Consider the following 16,911-nt stretch of genomic DNA (forward strand, 5'->3'; position numbering starts at 1 on the left):
CTCTCGCGCGGACTCTCGAAAAGGAGGAGGCAGGGTATCGCGGTCTCGAGCCGAAAGTAGCGAGACAGCCGAACACCGTGGGTCCGGCTATCGTCCGAGCTCTGCCTCTCTGTTCCTCCTTTTCGCGTCTCCGCGGGTTTGGATTCGTCGAGGAGTCGAGGAGCAGAGGAAGAAGAAAAAGAGGAGGAGGAAGAGGAGGAGGAGGAGGAGGAGGAGGAGGAGGAGGAAGAGTTCCGACGGAGGATCGAGGCGCTCCCGAGACCGGCCGTCGGATATCCTGGAGGACGATGACGACGGTGGAAAGGAAGATCGCGAGCGGTAATCGGAGGACGAGCAGCACTACGAGGGGGCTCGATTGAACCTTGATCGAATCCGCTCGATTCGCGGCGATCGTCGTCGTGTCGTAGTAGTTGTCGTAGTAGTCGTCGTCGTCGTCGGCGACCGACCGAGATTGCCGTCGGTCTCGTCGTCGCGACGGTACGACAGATCACGTTTCACGACAGTGACAGTGTGCCACAGTGAGTGTTGTTGGTGCAAGCGTTTTTAGTGACGCGAGATCGCGCGCGTTTCTTCGTCTCGCGCTAACCTACCGACGGCTCGCGTTCCCTCCGCGAAGCCGTCGGGAACAGTGGACTTGCCTGCTTACCCTGCTACCTGTTTACTCTCGTCCGTCTATCCATCGTTCCAATCTTTCTCTCGGAGTCCCTAGAATTTCCCTATTTTGAATTCCTCGGAAAGTGTAGAGAGAGGCTGGCGAGTCTGTCGGGAGAGAAGGTGTGACAAGTCTAATCGAAGGATAATATATATATATATATATTAGCGAGGATGCAGGTGGCAACGCTGTTTCGGGAGAGCGCGAATCTGCTGGGTGCCTCTAGCCTGGATCCCCCGCAGACTCACCATCACCAGGCTATGCACCCGCAGCAACAGCAACAACAGCAGCAACTTCAACAACATCCCGCCGAACTGCATTTGGCTCATCACATGCAACATCACTATAAATTGTAAGTCCGTACGTCCTTTCAACGGAAATCGTAGAGTCGCGAGATCGTCGGAGAAATCGACTTCCGTCGGCGGTGATCGGAAATGGAAAAACTGTGGAGGACTTTGTTCTGAAGCGACGATGCGACGGGAACGGAACGATGATTCTCCATTCCGAGCTTTGTCGCGAACGCGCGTTATCGCGTTGTCACTGATACGGATATCTGTTCGCTATGCTCTGTCCGTCCTCTCGCTCGAGCTTTTTACGAATTTCGTCACGCGCCATCAAGGGACAGGGAGAGTAGCATTTGTATTCGTTGCGCAAGGTCCGGTCGTGCCCTCGTTCCTTAAACCGTACAATTTGTTTCCACCACCGCGTAGACGGGTGTGATCGATGTCGCGACGATAACCGTCCACAAGGTAACGTACCGATCCTTTAAAATCTCCAATCTAAATCCGTCGGTGAGCGAATATATATATATATATATATATATATATACATATGTATATACGGCGATAGGAACGAAGACTTTTTATTTGGAAATGTCCGGTCTAGAAGCGGAGGAATGAGAGAGAAAGAGAAAGCGATAAACGCGTTTTACGCGGTGGCCTCTGGAGATCCGAACCGAACCGAATCGAATCGAAGCGAAACCGCGAGAAGTTTGGACCAGACGCGAGGCCGCCAATAGGTCAAGGCTAGATTCTGCGCTTCGACCGGTATCCGCTATCTCTCGCCTACCCGTTTCCCAGCAAATTCCTGACCAACTTTCCTCGCGATTCGATCACGCGCGTTTCTTCTCTCTATCCCTTTGGAACGTGACGAACAACGAGACGAGGATAAATTCTTAGCGTAGCGCGAACCAGCGAGGATCGCCACCGGAACGATTGCAACAAGAGCCACGTGGCGGGAAAGATACGGTAAACGATTTCATCGGGATAGCGCACTCGATGCCTTCTATTGCGTCTCGAAACCGAATGAACGCGAACGCTATCACGTGTAATTAATAGCGAAATAAATCGCGTTAAATTATCGATAAAAATCGACAAGATCGATAGGATCGAGCCTCCTTTTCGATTCTTTCCCTCTCGCTTTTTCGTCGTCGCTTGGTCTGCGCCAAGTATTATTCATGTATTCTATAAGTTTGGAATACATGAATGGTCTACGAGATCCAAGTATCCGGGAATCGGCTTCGACAAAGCCGTATTCCTTGGCCGCGCCAATTTAACACCGTTTAAGCTTTTCTCGCGCAAAAAAAAAAAAAAAAAAAAAAATCGATTCTTTCATTCTTCGCTACTATCAACCGTAACGAATGCATGGAACGTCGCGTTTCGGCGCCAAGGTCGCGTTTCACGCGGACAACTTTGATCGTGCACTGGTGCACGCTTCCTTCGAGCGAACCACGTTACCATCCGTGCAACGATTTCGCGTCAAGTTCCACGGATGGCATGAACTTTGCGACTCAACTTTGACGCATTGTCAGAATGATTGGTAACGACTCGTCCATTAGTCGCGTCACGAAGAAACATACGCACCGAATTGCGATGCGATGATTATGTTTGAACGTTGGTTTCGAACTGTACCTGTATATTTCTTTTCGATATAACAAATCGGAGAAAAATCGAAAAAGAATGCGCAAAAGTTTTGAAACGAACGTTCGTGCGAATTTTTGAACGATGCAACATTCTAGCTCGGTTGGTTCCTCGCGCGATCGCCGCTTTTTTCCTTCTTCCTTGTAGTTGGTCCGCGTTATACCTTTCCCCTCGACCTGCCTTCTCCTTCTTCCTCTTCTTCCTTCCCTTCGCCCCGATCATTTTACGCGGCTCCTTCGCGCTTTTACACTCCCTGCTCTTTCTTTTCTTTCTCGGTACGATGGGTCGGACGTCTCTCCTTTCTCTCGCGTCTCGTACGGTTATCTCCTCGCGTTTTTATTTTAGCCCGAAGCAAACGTCGAGGTGGAAACGACGAGCCGGAGGAAGGAAAGGTGATGGTGGTGGTAGTAGTGTAGTAGTGTGTAGTTGTAGTTGTAGTTGTAGTAATAGTAGTAGTAGTAATGTAGTAGTAGTAGTGTAGTAGTAGGAGAAGGAGGAAAAGAGAGAAGAGAGTAACGGCAAAGGAGGAAGAAAGAGGCAAAGCGAATAAACGAGCGAGAGAAGGAAAAGTAGGAAGGTAGATGCGAAAGACGGGAAAGAGGCAAGGGGCGAGGGAACGGAAGAGGTGGCGGTTGAGAAGGGCGCGGGGCGAAAGGGGGTGGGCGGCGGGGGTGGCAGGAGGGATAGCAGGAGGAGGAGAAGGCGGCGGTAGTGGCGGAGGACGACGAGGAGGTGGACGAGGAGGTAGCGGAGGAGGAGGAGAGGAGGAGGAGGAGGAGGAGGATAGAACACAAACGGCCGCACGAAGAGAGCTCGTCGAACGGGCTCTGCTCTCTTCTCCTCCTTCGGTTCTCGCAGGCTATGGTTTCGTAACACGCGTCTTTCCCGCTCTCCGCCTCTCTCCTCTTCCACGGTTGTTCGTTCGTTCGTTCGTTCGTTCGTGCAACGCGTTCTACCACGTTCGTGATACGCGTCTTTTCAAAAGTCGGGGTCCCGTTCCACCGACTCGTTCCGTAGAATCGAAGAGAACGATGATGAGAAACGCGACAAAATTTCGAAATTTCGGTGACGAGATTTTTTTCGCTTGGCGATTAAGAAGAAAATCGCGACGCATCACGGATAACGCGCTCACGGACTCGCTACGCCAAACAGCACCTAAGACACCGTCCATACGGAGATCTCTAGGGAGCTCCGTGATTATTCCGGGCGCAAATTTATTTTTATCAGCCTGTACCGGTCTGTTCTCGCTTTGAGGGCAACGTTGCCGGATTACGAGTTTTTCCCTCGATTTCTACAAAATTGACCAACTTTTGCGATTCGTATCGGTGACGATGGAAAGAAAAAAAAAAAAAATGAGAGAAAAAGTAAAGAAAAAGTAAAAGAAAGAAGGAAGAGGAAAAAAAATAGGAGCGATTCGCATTAAAAAAAAAAAAAACGATTCACAGACTTGGTCGAGAAGAGTATTTCTCGAGGCGATACGTGGTATTTTCGGTGAACGGTAACAGTGAGAGTATCGAAATTGGGAAAGCTCGGAATACGAAACCCGTTTCGACTCTGTTTCCTCGATATCGTGCGTGTGGAGAAGATAACGAGCGAAAAAGAAATTCCGTTGGCAACCGAGTTTACACGTTTTCGTGAGTTACCTCACGAAGAGATCGATGGAACGAAAACTGCGAGGAACGAAATAGTCGAGGAGCGATTACGCGTTTGAACTTAGGCGTTTAAAGAAAAAAAGTAGGATCGAAAGAGAATATATCCGAACGGTTGGAAGTTTTACTCGTTACGTAATTTCATTAACGAACGTTCGATAGACGTTGCGACGATCGAAAGAGACGATGGTAAGAATTTCGAAATCTCGCGAATCGGGGTGAATACATCTTCTCCGGTTGTTCCATCGGAATAGACCGAGACCGATCGTAAATAGCCGGCGCACCAGAAACGGTCGTAAGGGTTTCCCTTATCCGCGTCAGCATTTCTGCTCGCTCGATTACCTACGGTTTCCTTCGCCGTACCGGAGAAGTCTGTCGCGGAACCGCTTCTTTTTTTCTTCTCTCTTCACCTACTTTTTTTCTCTCCCAGTCTTTCTTTCGATAATGATACGCGCATAGGTGTGCACCTCGGCCGCGTGTATGCCGTTCGTGCGTGTCCGTTGCGTTTCGGCCTTCTCCGGCTTCCCCACGGTTTTCGCTCATTTCGACCTTTTCGTCCCGACGACGGAGGAGTCGATGTAAGCAACGCCGGCCGCATCGTTTGCCAACGAGAAACGCTCGTTAAACACCGAGAAACACTCGCGCAACTTCGCTATGCCTGACGTATCCCACGTTTCATCCTTTTCTGTCTTTCTCCTCTCTTCCAGTCGACTCTTGTGTCTCGAACTTTCCAACGCGACGAAGAATATAACTATTCGTCTCGTCGATTATCGTTGTTCGATCTTTTCGATTGTCGCGCGTTCTCGTAATTTCAGAATGTGTGTATATGTGTGTGTGTGTGTGCGCGCGCGAGATAGAGAGAGACAGAGAGAGAGAAAAAAGAGAGAGAGAAAGAAAGAGAAATGGACGAAAAAAAGGAACGCAAAAGCGCACCGTTTGCCCGTGTTAATGAGACGCGTATCGAGTTCCATTTGACGAAGAACGCGATAGTGAGCGTTCGATGAGTCATCTTGCTTATCGAACGCGAAACAAATTGCAGAAAGGTGCACAACGAAGACGTTTAACCGTTGCATACGTTCCGTTACACTTCGTTCGTTCGTTCGTTCGTTCGTTTAGACGATCGCCTTATCTGTAATAAACGCGATGATACAGCGAAAGAATAAGAAACATTCGCGATATACAAAAAAATGATATTCGTCGAACTGGTTTCCGCGAGAATCGGGAGGGGAAAAACGTGACTTATTTCGGCCGCTCGCCGAACGACTTGGAAAATGGATCTTTTCAACGTATCTCGTTTCACCTATCCATCGGTCGAAGAACGAAAAGAGAAACGATCGAAATCGCAAAGGACAATCGTGGACGCGATCTTGTTAAGACCGCAATTAGGCTATATTACCGAATTACGTTACAATTGAGAATAACGAACACACGCGGTAATAAATTACAACGGCTCGCGTAATCATTACCTCCAAGTTTCGTATAACAGCGTCCCTATCGGTTTACATTCGACTTTAATTGCATCGCGGAACGGACGGCGCAGCTTTTTAGAACAGATTCGCCTCGGACCGGACCGATAGTTATAATAATTCGAATAATTACGCGCACATTTGGTAAATTAATACAATATCGCTACTCGTTCTCCGGATATTATTTAACGCGTATTTAATTATACTTGGAATCGTATCGTTACACAGCGTTCGCTTCTCCTCCGACTCTTGGTCTTTTTCGATTTTTCGCGTCGTGCAACGACGATCGTGAACCGGAGAGGTCGTAAGGGGACGAGGCGAGAGAGTTTTAAGAAGAAACTCGGCATACCTACGCACGATTATTCGACTTGTATTCTCTTTCTCGACGATTAGAGAGAGCGAGAAACGATTCGTGTCGGTTGACGCGGTGACGCGTACTTATCTACTTACGTAGGTAGGTATGTGCGAAGAGACACCGAGGAAACGTGGATCGGACGCGCAAATACTCGGTCGCATACGCGATGCGTTTCGCGTGCAAGCACGAACGCAACGTACGCTTTTTTCACGCCTCGCGTTTCGAGTTTATCGCGATATGATATAACTCATGGGAACGAGAGTTTTCCATTTGCAGGGGAAAAGGTTTTTTGCTCGCGTTTCCCCCGATCACGACGATCGGCCAACGCGAAACCACGCGCACCCTCGATAACGCGTAATCGCGGTATTCGCGAAATTGCCCGTTACCCGCGGCTGCGGACATCAACAATTTTTCTCCTCGAAAATTTCGACTCTACGACCGTCGTCGACTCTACCTAGGTATATAAATAACGCGGACTTTGACGCTCGTCTTCCGTACGTTCGAGTAGATAAAAATCGAGCGTCAAGCGTCTAATTTGCATCGATTCGCATCGATGCAACCTATCCTTCTTCCCCTCCTCTCCCTCCGCGCCAACATGGGGCGAAACTTGGCGGAATTCGGCGAGAAACTGGAAAGTTGGGAACACGCGGCTCGCGCGCATCCCCATTTCCCCTCTCGCAACGAATTTTCAGCCTGGTTGTTGACAAGTTTGGGAAAGTCGTCCATGAATATCTCGAACCGATCGAAACTTCGAACGGTGTATATGCCCTCTCGGCCATCTTAGCTATGCTCCCTGTCCAAGATATCCAACGTACATCCCCCCCACCCTTTGTTTACTACTTACTAGAGCATACCTCGACCGTTCGCAGCCGTCGCTTTTCGCTTCGTCTCGGGATTCGAGGGATCGATCGATCGATCGATCGATCGACCGTTGGATACTTAGTTTCCTTAATTCCCCTCGATTTTTCCTCGACTGTCGGAGGGGAGGGAGCGCGCGCGAAGCGTGACTGGCGAACTTTTGGCACCGACCACGGTAAATGGTTTACCGTCGGCTATGCGAGAAATTACGAGGCAATGCGAAGCGATACGGAGGAGGTCGTCTGGGAGGGCGGCGCGCTTTCTCTCTCTCTCTCTCTCTTTTCTACTTGCCGCACCTCGCACCCTTCTCACCGGCCCCACCAGCTGCGCCGCTCTCTCACCCTCTCGTCCTCGCGTCGCTGCCGTAGGAGTCGCTTCAAAACTCGGTCAAAGTCTCGTCGCCGTGGCGTCTCGCTTTGGGGATTCGAAGGAAGGAAGGAAGGAAGGAAGGAAGGAAGGAAGGAAGGAAGGAAGGAAGGAGAGGAGGAAGGGTCGTTTCTCTTTCCCTTCTTCTCCCCTTCCATCGTCTCCCCTTCCATCGCGATCAATCGTTCCTACGTCTTCTTTTCTCTTCCCATTCTTCTTTCCCATCGCGCGACCTTTCACTCCCCCTCAGAACATCCAGTGTTCCTTTCCGCTTTTCGATCCTCCTTCCCCCCCGTCGTCCAGTTTTCGGGTCAAACGAGTCCTCGTTCTGGCCTCGTTTCCTCCCGAGACCACGAGAATCGGACGCATCGCTTTTCGAAAATCGAGGCGTCCAGGATTTGGAGCGTGCAAGATTTTCGAAGCTATCGGGGCAAGAAGGAGGGGAGGGAGAAATGTTGGAGAAATCTTCGAAAATTCGTCGTTCCACGCTCGAAAGTGTTGAACTCGTATTTCGTGGTCGTGGACAAACAAGGATGGTACGACGGTTGGCGACGTCGGTATCGCCGTTGTCGCCCCGTATTGTCGAGAGACGTGAAGGTCGATTTCGTTTCGTTTCGGTACGGTACGGTACAGTCGCGACGCGTCGATAATTATCTGGCAACGAAACACGAGCGAAAAGAAGACGAAGGTCGGCTCGCGATTAGCGTGTGACGTAGAGAGAGAGAGAGAGAGAGATAGGGGAGAGGTAGAGGAAGTGGAAGAGGAAGAGGAAAACGGATGATAGATGTTGATATTTCATTGACGAGTTATGCGCGAGGGGTTGAACGTGCGAGAAGAATGAAACGAGAGGGAGGCGAGAGGAGGGGGGAAGTTTAAAGCGTCGAATAGAAATTCGATTTATTGACTTTCGAAGTCACTCTCCCTTTTTTTCGCGGAGGTCGCGCGGCAGGGTGGGAAGGGGGGAGGGATCGGATGGAAGTACAGAGAGAGGGTTGGAAAAAAAAAAAAATAAAAAAAAGCAAGAACGAAAAGAGCACTATCGGCGGTGAAACGGGTGGCGGTAGGTCAGGATCGCGAGGAACGAGATGGATACAAATCATAAAATTTGATTGGGCCGACCTAGGCCGGGGAATACCACCAGCTGTGTGTGTGTGTGTGTGTGTATGTGTGTGTGTATCCGATATATTGACTCACTTGCCGTATTCTCCGTGTATTTTCCACTGGAACAGGGGGGGAAGAGAGAGAGAGAGAGAGAGAGAGAGAGAGAGAGAGAGAGAGAGAGAGAGAGAGACGCGATGGATCGCACGCCGATTCATTCATTCTCGTTTTTTTCTCTTCCCATCCCCGAGATAAGAGGAGAGGGGGCGAGGGGCAGCCAACTTACCTTCTAGCCGTCAACGGTAGAAGAGACGAGTCGTTTCGCATCGCGATCCGATGTCTCGTTCCAAGTCTCGCGCTTCGTTTGAATTACATGAAAATCGAGCATGCTTCGCGAGAGAGAGAGAGAGAGAGAGAGAGAGAGAGAGAGAGAGAGAGAGAGAGAGGGAGAGAGAGTTGGCGAGCGGAGAATCCTCTCGATCGATCGCAACTGCACAGATTCGAGGCAAGATTATCGCGCCTCGACCGCAAGAGTTGTTGCTCCTCGAACGGCTGAGAGGAAGCAACGAGAGCACGAGGGTAGGGAAGGGAAGGGAAAGAGAAAAGAGAGACCGATTACTCGTTCTTGAATTCTTTGTCCCATCGTGGCAAAAGAGACGCGAGAAAGACGAAGACGATTTTTCTTGACTCGACCATCGATAACGATAGATCGACGGATTGGCTACTAGAAGAGGCTTGAACGAAAATCGATTCGGGTTTGCGAAAAAGAAAGAGGAAAAAAAAAAGGAAGGAAGGGAAGAAAGTGAGAGAACTCGATTTATTATATCGCGTGAAATACATTGGAAGGGAAAAGAAAGAAAAAAAGAAAAAGAGGAGGAAAGAAAGGTTTAAAAAGTGTGGCGGTGTCCTTTAGGGGGTTCCGATGCACGTGCTACGGCTCGAGGATTTTATGAATGGGGACCACACGTGGTTCGAACGCACGTTCCGATACGCGGTGTACGGCTCCTGCGAGCCAGTTAGGCGACCGAAGGGAAGAAAAAAGAGGAGGGGAGGCGAAGGAAGGCGAGAGAAAAAGAGGATGGACGGGAGGAAAGAGAGAAGGACGTTGGGAGAAGAAACGGTGGAACTCGGTCGTCTACCCTGTAATTTATAACTGGAAACTTGGAACTACGACGCGACCTAAGGCGATACGTCGATTCCACTCGGGGGAATCCTCTCCCCTCTCCGTGTTGGCGAAGGTCGTTCGACCTTCGACCATCGTCGATCCTCCTTTCCTTCGTCTTTTCCTTCGTGCCGTTGCAAACCCGAATTCGGCTTTCGTACGCGGTTCGCGCGCTCTTTCCATCTCCGGTTGCCAACCGATTCGAGTTCGACACGGCCCAACCGTTCCATACGCGAGATAAATATTCATGGTACGGAGTAAAAAATCGTTGGTTCGGTGCGGACCGTAGGAAGACGGTGGCGCCACAGGACCTCGTTTCTCCGAGTTTGGAAATGTCGGCGAGCCTGTGCCCGGCTTTTCGGATTCTCATCCTCCGCCTCGTAAATTTTTATCGCGAACGCAGGATGCTTCTTTCTCTCTCTTTCTCTCTCTCTCTATCTCTCTTCTTTTTTTACGAGGGCCGTTACGTGGGTCGCCACGTAAGCTTGCGTCACCGATTCTTTCCCCCTTTTGCCCGTTTCTCTCTTTCCATAACGCGACGAAGGACGACGCGTGGCCCGAAATCACCGATCTTCGGTGTCGCGAGACGAAATCAGGCGTGAAACGTTTCTCGACGTACGTTCGAGAGAAGAATCTGGCGAAGATAGCGATCTCGTGGAAAGAGAGAGAATTTTTCTTGGAAACTGATTTCATTGCGCGCGAACGAAAAATTCGAGAAATTGAAAAAATACTGGAAAAGAATATTGGCGCGATGATACGTGCGAGGACGATGGAGCGTGTACGAACGATCGAGCGAGCGAGCGAGCGAGCAAGCGAACGAACGAACGAACGAACGAACGAACGAACGAATGAGCGAGCGAGCGAGCGAGCGAGCGAGTGGACGAACAGGCAGACGAGAAAGATGGTGAGAAAGAGAGAAGGGCAAGAGGAGAGAGCGAAAGAGCAGTGGTTTTTCGTTATCGACATTTTCCAGGACGCGCGAAGGTGTGCGTGAGCGTACGTGCGTGAGCTCCTCTCGTTGCCCCCTTTAGCGGCAAGCGTGTGCGAGCTGGCGACCGTGTCTGTGCGTAGTGTATAGGTGTCTCTGCCGGTGTATGCGCGAAAATTTGTATGGGTATGCGTATACGTGTCAGCGGGCATACGGCCAGTGTGTGTGTGTAGAGTTTTCTGGAGGTTTCCCCTAGCAACGAGCAGCAGCAGCAGCAGCAGCACCAGCACCAGCACCAGCCACAGCCCGGCTTAGGGGTAGCTACGAACCCCGCGCGAGACCTCGCCTCTTTCCCTCTTTTCCTTTTCTCGATTTTTCTCTCTCTCTTTCTCACTCTCTCTCTCTCCCTCCCTTCCGAATCTTCCTTTCGCGTTCGATCGTTTCATCGATGAATCCGGGCAAACCGGAGAGAACGATGCAACTTTCCTCAACAACGCCTTCTACGTATTCTTTTGCTCCTCTACCTTTTAAAACATATATGTAGAATACGCCATACGAAAAGTGTCGAGATAAGAAGCGGCTATGTCTCGATCGCGTTCAATCGTAATCGCAGAATAAAAGTAAGCAGTATTCCAGCGTCGAAACCATTAACTTGGAAGTTTCGATTTAGGAAAGGTAACATGCGTAATTCGAGCCGCGAAAAGAATTTCGAAGAGAATTGTCCGAATAGATCGATTATCCGAATCAAGAACTCGAGAATTTTTCTTATATTCGATAATTATTCTTTTTTTGTCGAAACTCCACACCATTCGGTATCGAAAAAACGAGCAAATATAGTTTTCTTTCCACGTTCGAAAGAACGTTCTCGAGCAACGGTTCGAAGCTTTCCCTACGAAAGAGGAGGGAGTAAAGCGAAGAGAGATGGAGACGAAAGAGCGAGAGAGAAAGAGCGAGAGAGCGAGAGAGATGCGGTGAGGGCGAGGAGAGAGGAAGAGAAGCGTGAGCGAGCGAGGAGGAGGGAGGAAGAGAGACGGATAGAATCTCTCCATTCCCTTGCCTTCCTCCCTCGTCTCACCTCCCGTTCACTGCCCTAGTCGTTTCCAGCAAGTACTTCTATGTACCAACCATCTCCTACACGCTACCCTTATATACCTTGTATATTTACCTTGGTGGCATGTACACGCGCACCTATATATACATATACGTATATATATAATGTATATATATATATATATATGTATATATAGCGTGTGTACATCGGGGCCCGCGATACATAGGTCCGAGCGCTACGTAAAAAGTACATAGACCACCAGCAGGTATAGCTCCTGCTGAAAATTATTCCCAGTATTTTCGAATTACCGTGCAAAAACGAGCAACGGTCGTCGTGCGAAGAAAAAAAAGGCCGACTACGAAACGTAATAGTATTCCTCGATTCTTCGACGCGGCCAAATATTCCTTCGCGAATGCCTACGCTTTGATCCCTTTGTCCTTCATTTTTTCAACGAAATTTCACGCCGGCTATCTCCTTCGGTATATATATATATATATATATATTTCGACCGATGCACGCTCGTGCGCGTTTTCGCGTTCGTCGATCTCGACTCGAACGTCGCGATTACTTAGTTCGTACGAAGTACGGCGTGACGACGACGACGCGGACAATGATTACGATGTACGAGCGGATTTTTTTTTCTTCGCCTATTCGTTTCGGCTCGTTCTCGTCTTCTCTTCTCGCGATAACGAAGAACGCAGCTGCGGAGCGACGTAAGGCTCGGAAAGTAGTTTTCAGCTTTTTCACTTTGGCCAACGGTTGCGGAAAAAAAAAGGAGAAAGACGCGGTGGACTACGGTTTCCTTAAATGCATCGGAACGATCATTTTCCAGTGCGCGTTGCACCGTGAATACTCGACGCGTCGCGTCGATAGCACTACGAACGAGTGCATCCCATGGTCTTCCTACCTATCCATCCACCCATCCACCCACCTATCTACCTACCTACCTACCTACCTACCTACCTACCTACCTACCTACCTACCTACCTACCTACCTACCTACCTATCTACGAAGCCACTTTTATCGCGGCTTCCTTTTTCCTTCCCTCGTCTTTTCACCCAACAGTATCGTCTCTCCGCGAAAATGAATTTACACGGATATCCGCGAAAGTAACGCGATACTCGATTTTCCGTATCGGCGTTTACCACTCCCGATTTTACCAACCGAGTTTGCTAACACCGACCACGGAATATCGATGAAACGATAGAAGGAGAGTCGAGGCGATCGCATCGCTCGCTTCGTCACGATTCCTCGAAAATGCGAGGCATCCGCTTTCGTAGACGCTACGCTTCGCGAAAAGAGAAAGTAAACCACATCCTTCCTTTCTCCCGTGTTTCGATCGTACGCGTCGAAAATCGTACGTTTCTCCGTCTTTGACTAATTTTCAAACGTAACGTCTTCTCCTTTCCCCCTCTCTCCCTCCTCCCTCTCTTTCCTTAGATCGTAAACGCGAAACGAAACGAGACGAAACGAGACGAGACGAAACGAGACGAAACGAGACGAGACGAAAGGAGACGCGTAGTATCCTATCTCTCTCTTTACGTAACTGTTTCTTGTCCAGAGCATCGCGCTGTCTCGAACAGCGGCCGTTCCCCACGTTTCTCTCGTCCGGAAAACGTCTCTCGACGGAAAAGTAAACGCTCGCGTTTCCCTACCACGTGACCTTCCCGACCGATGGATCCGCGAAGAATCTTCTCGCGCGCGAAGAAACGATTTTACCGTCGGCGAAAATTACGTCTTACCTGGGACGCGTGGTCCGCTATTATTAGAGTCAACCCCCTGCGCGACAATCGCGCGATCCATAATTCAAAGGAGAAGGAGGGAGGGAGGGAGGAGGAAGAAGGAAATTTTCAAGTTCTCGGGATCGAAGTTACGCACGAGCGGAAACATCGTATCGCGCTATGCGATTACGGTATTTAGATGGAAATTATCGAGTGATATCTATATAATATAACTCCCCCCTCTCCCCCTTACCGGTAACCCTTTCTTACGAACGCGCTTACGAATCGACCGATACCGTGGGAAAAGAGTACGATGCAAGGAATATCGATTCCACGATCGCACCGTATACCTGTAATTTTCAATTTTAACGGAAACGGGCAACAAAGCATCGGCTGCGACGTACAACGTTGCTCCGTACAAAACCGAACAAACCTGATTGTTTGTATTTAGTCTCGAGCGTAATATTTGTAGCGCGGAGACCCATTACGTACCACGCAGCTCTTCCCTCTCTCTTCCCATCTCTTTCTCTCCCTCCCCCTCTCCCGTCCACGTCCATCGACTTTCCCCGTGGTGTAGAGTGACACAGCTTTTAGACCGTTGGCTGGTAAACCGAACCGATCGTTCCAAATTCGAGCACGGTTACACACTTTTGCCTCGTTCTTTTGCCCACCACCGATCTCCACAACCAGCAACGCGAGGAACGATTCGAATTGTCCGCAACTGTGCGACCCGCTCTCGCGGCAATCCAACGATGCGACTAATTTGGATGCGGCGAAGCGCGTTACCGACGCTCGTTTGTGCGTGTCACGCGAGCTTCCCAAGATCCAACGATTACCTGCTCGAGAAAGATGGACGAACAAGGACGAGGGGAGGAGGGGAAGGACGACGTCTGGCGACGAAGAGAACGAATCGTAACCGACCGTTGGCTCGCTTGCACGAAATAGGATAGTTTAAATAGGGTACAGTTTAGACTTTTTTGTCTCGAGTTTTTTTTGCGCGCGATTCCTTCGTTATTTCTTCGCTCGAAATATTTTTCGGAGAGCTCTCTTTCGAAAGAGCGAGAAAGAAAGAGATTAAGGGGAAGAATATTATCTCGAAACGAGTTAAAATTACCTGTTGCTGGTCGATACGTTGAAAAGACATATTTCCTTCTGCCGTTTTCTTTTTCCGTTTTTCAAAAAAAAAAAAAAAAAAAAAGAAAGAAAAGAAGGGAACGGTGTATAGGTATATTCGACTTTCGATCGCGACTTGGCGGCTGTTGGCGAACTATGAACCGTATCAGCCGAGATAGCGATATACGCTGGTTGACGTAATTTTGTAATCTTTCTTTGCAGATCGTATCCGTCGCCTGTGCAAAACGGAGGGCCACCAAATGGGACACCGATGAATTGCGCTGGTTCTCAAGGTGAGGATTGGAATAAGTATCGAACGATAAATAGATAGATAGATATATAGATAGAAGAAGAGAAGAATCGCCGAGATCGATGAAATTGTACATTACTTTTTTTTTTTTTTTTTTTTTTTTTTTTTTTTTTCTCCTTTTTTGGATATGGAACGCGTATTTCGCAATAAAGGGAGAGAAACGCTGATTAATCGAGGCAGGGAAAAATTGGGGAAAACGTTCTACATATTAAATTAGCGTTGTATCAAATTTATCGGGAGAATTCTCTTTTAAAGATTGGCCGCGCATCGAATACGCGTACCACGCGAACAATTTTCCAACAACTATCAAACGGTGACGATGTATAAAAGCAACAACGACTCCGACGATATTTCGCAGAGAAAAGTTTCGCAACGATGGGAGGAGAGGAGGAGAGAGAGAGAGAGAGAGAGAGAGAGAGCGAGAGAGAGAGAGAGAGAGAGAAAGAGAAAAAATAAAAAAAAAATTACCAGCCTCGTGACAATTTAATATCGCGCGATTACGCGGACAAAGGTATAACGAATCAAATATCGTTTTAATTTTATATATTGTACCTCTCAAATGCGAGTGTACGCACACCGACCGGACGTAAGTGATTCGTGCGTTTGGCATCCCGCAAAAACCCGCACGCGCGCGCGCGCGCACGCTTACTCGCCTACCATCATTTTCAGATTCGATCCGAACGAGAATATTTCGCGTTTTCCCCACCGAAAATTATTATTCGAAGAATATATCGTTCGAGAACGATGTGAAAAGCTTTCCGCGTTATTTTCTAAGAAGTAAGAAACGGGAGTAGAAGAAACGGATATATCGAACGAAGCTGTAACGATAACTTAACCCGCGAGAGCGCGATTGTGAACATGAACGATAGCGAGAGTGCGAACGCATGATTGGAAACGCGTAAAAAAAAAAAAGAAAAAAAGAAAAAAAAGGAGGAAAAAAAAAAAAAAAAAAAAAAAAAAAAAAAAAAAAAAAAAAAGAGGGAAAAAATGTGGAAAGCGTCGATTACCGAGGATATCACTGGGGGTGGCAAATATTTTTTTTCCGGACTCATTGAACAATCGCACGCGCCGTTGAGCATCGCTCGAACGCGTTCGCCGTTTCGACGAGATCCTCGGATTCGATGGATTAATAGAGTAACCGAGTTTATCCGTTATCCGGAGTTAAAAAGAAAATCGACGAGACGTTTCTTTTTTTTCTCTTTTTTCTTCTTCTTCTTCTTCTTCTTCTTCTTCTTTACTCGCGACAAGGAGATACGTGGCCTTCTTCGGACGGAAGAAAGGGGAGTAGGGAGGGGAGAAAAGCGTGCGGTTTTATTCAAACTGGAGAAGAGATACTACTAACTACAGGTCGGCATTTACGTAAAAACGTTGACTCACCGCGTAAAAATATTACCGCGAGTAAGGAGTAAGAAGCGAGTCGAAAGCCCATGGAAAAATAATAACGCGTCGCTCTTGGAAGCGCGATTGGAGATCGATATTAAAAATATCGAAATGTAGCGGAAAAACGAAGAGGAGGAGGAGGAAGGGGGGGGGGACGCGAAAAGGGAAGCTTTTCGGGGATGTTTGGGCGATCGGTTCGAGTTATCGAGGCGAGAATAGATCGAAGCGACATAGCGTCGGGTACGATGTCTTTTTCCGTGTGCACAGGAGTGATGGTAAAGCAGGAAGCGAGGGATGACGGTTACGAGACAAGTCCGGACCTCGAGATGAGGAGCACCGGTGGTGACAGCAGTCAGCAGTACCACACGCCGCTGACACCGCACACACCGCACACACCACACACGCCGCACACACCCCTCACGCCGATATCGGCGACAGCGCATCAACCCCAGCAACCTGCCTCCACCGCTTCCACCCTCGGACAGGTGAGTTTTTTCTATTTTCTCTCTCCCTTTCCCCCCCGACTCGACGCGCGCTTTCACGCGCCTTCGATCGAAATTGATTTAAGAATAACGGGGATCGATCGCGAGATCGATGAAAATTTGGTAGACCGAAGGAGAAATTCGCGGACCGAAGGAGAAATTCGCGGACCGAAGGAGAAATTCGCGGACCGAAGGAGAAATTCGCGGACCGAAGGAGAAATTCGCGGACCGAAGGAAAAATTCGCGGACCGAAGATGAATTTCTTCGTCTCTTACGAGAGACGATGCATGCCTCCCCCCCCCCAAAAACACCTATTTCTCACCTTCGATTTCCTTCGATTTCCTTTTCTCCCTCTGTTAACGATGCAAGGTACGTTTATACGAGCGAGCGAGTATTCGAA

The 16,911-nt window shown here is 48.9% G+C and overlaps 1 protein-coding gene across 1 annotated transcript in view; it reads left to right on the forward strand.

The window, feature by feature from the left end:
• Positions 1-486: 486 nt before the first annotated feature.
• The window catches only part of LOC122720041 (atrophin-1), a 33,600-nt gene continuing 17,175 nt past the window's right edge, over positions 487-16,911 (forward strand). The window contains exons 1-3 of the mRNA XM_043946461.1: positions 487-1,004; positions 14,562-14,632; positions 16,297-16,514. Of these exons, the coding sequence (XP_043802396.1) occupies positions 826-1,004; positions 14,562-14,632; positions 16,297-16,514 (468 nt within the window). The 5' untranslated portion in view covers positions 487-825. The remainder of the gene's footprint in view (positions 1,005-14,561; positions 14,633-16,296; positions 16,515-16,911) is intronic.

The sequence above is a fragment of the Apis laboriosa genome, unplaced genomic scaffold (genome assembly GCF_014066325.1).
Source record: "Apis laboriosa isolate Shangri-la unplaced genomic scaffold, ASM1406632v1 scaffold11_cov152, whole genome shotgun sequence".
NCBI lineage: Eukaryota > Metazoa > Arthropoda > Insecta > Hymenoptera > Apidae > Apis > Apis laboriosa.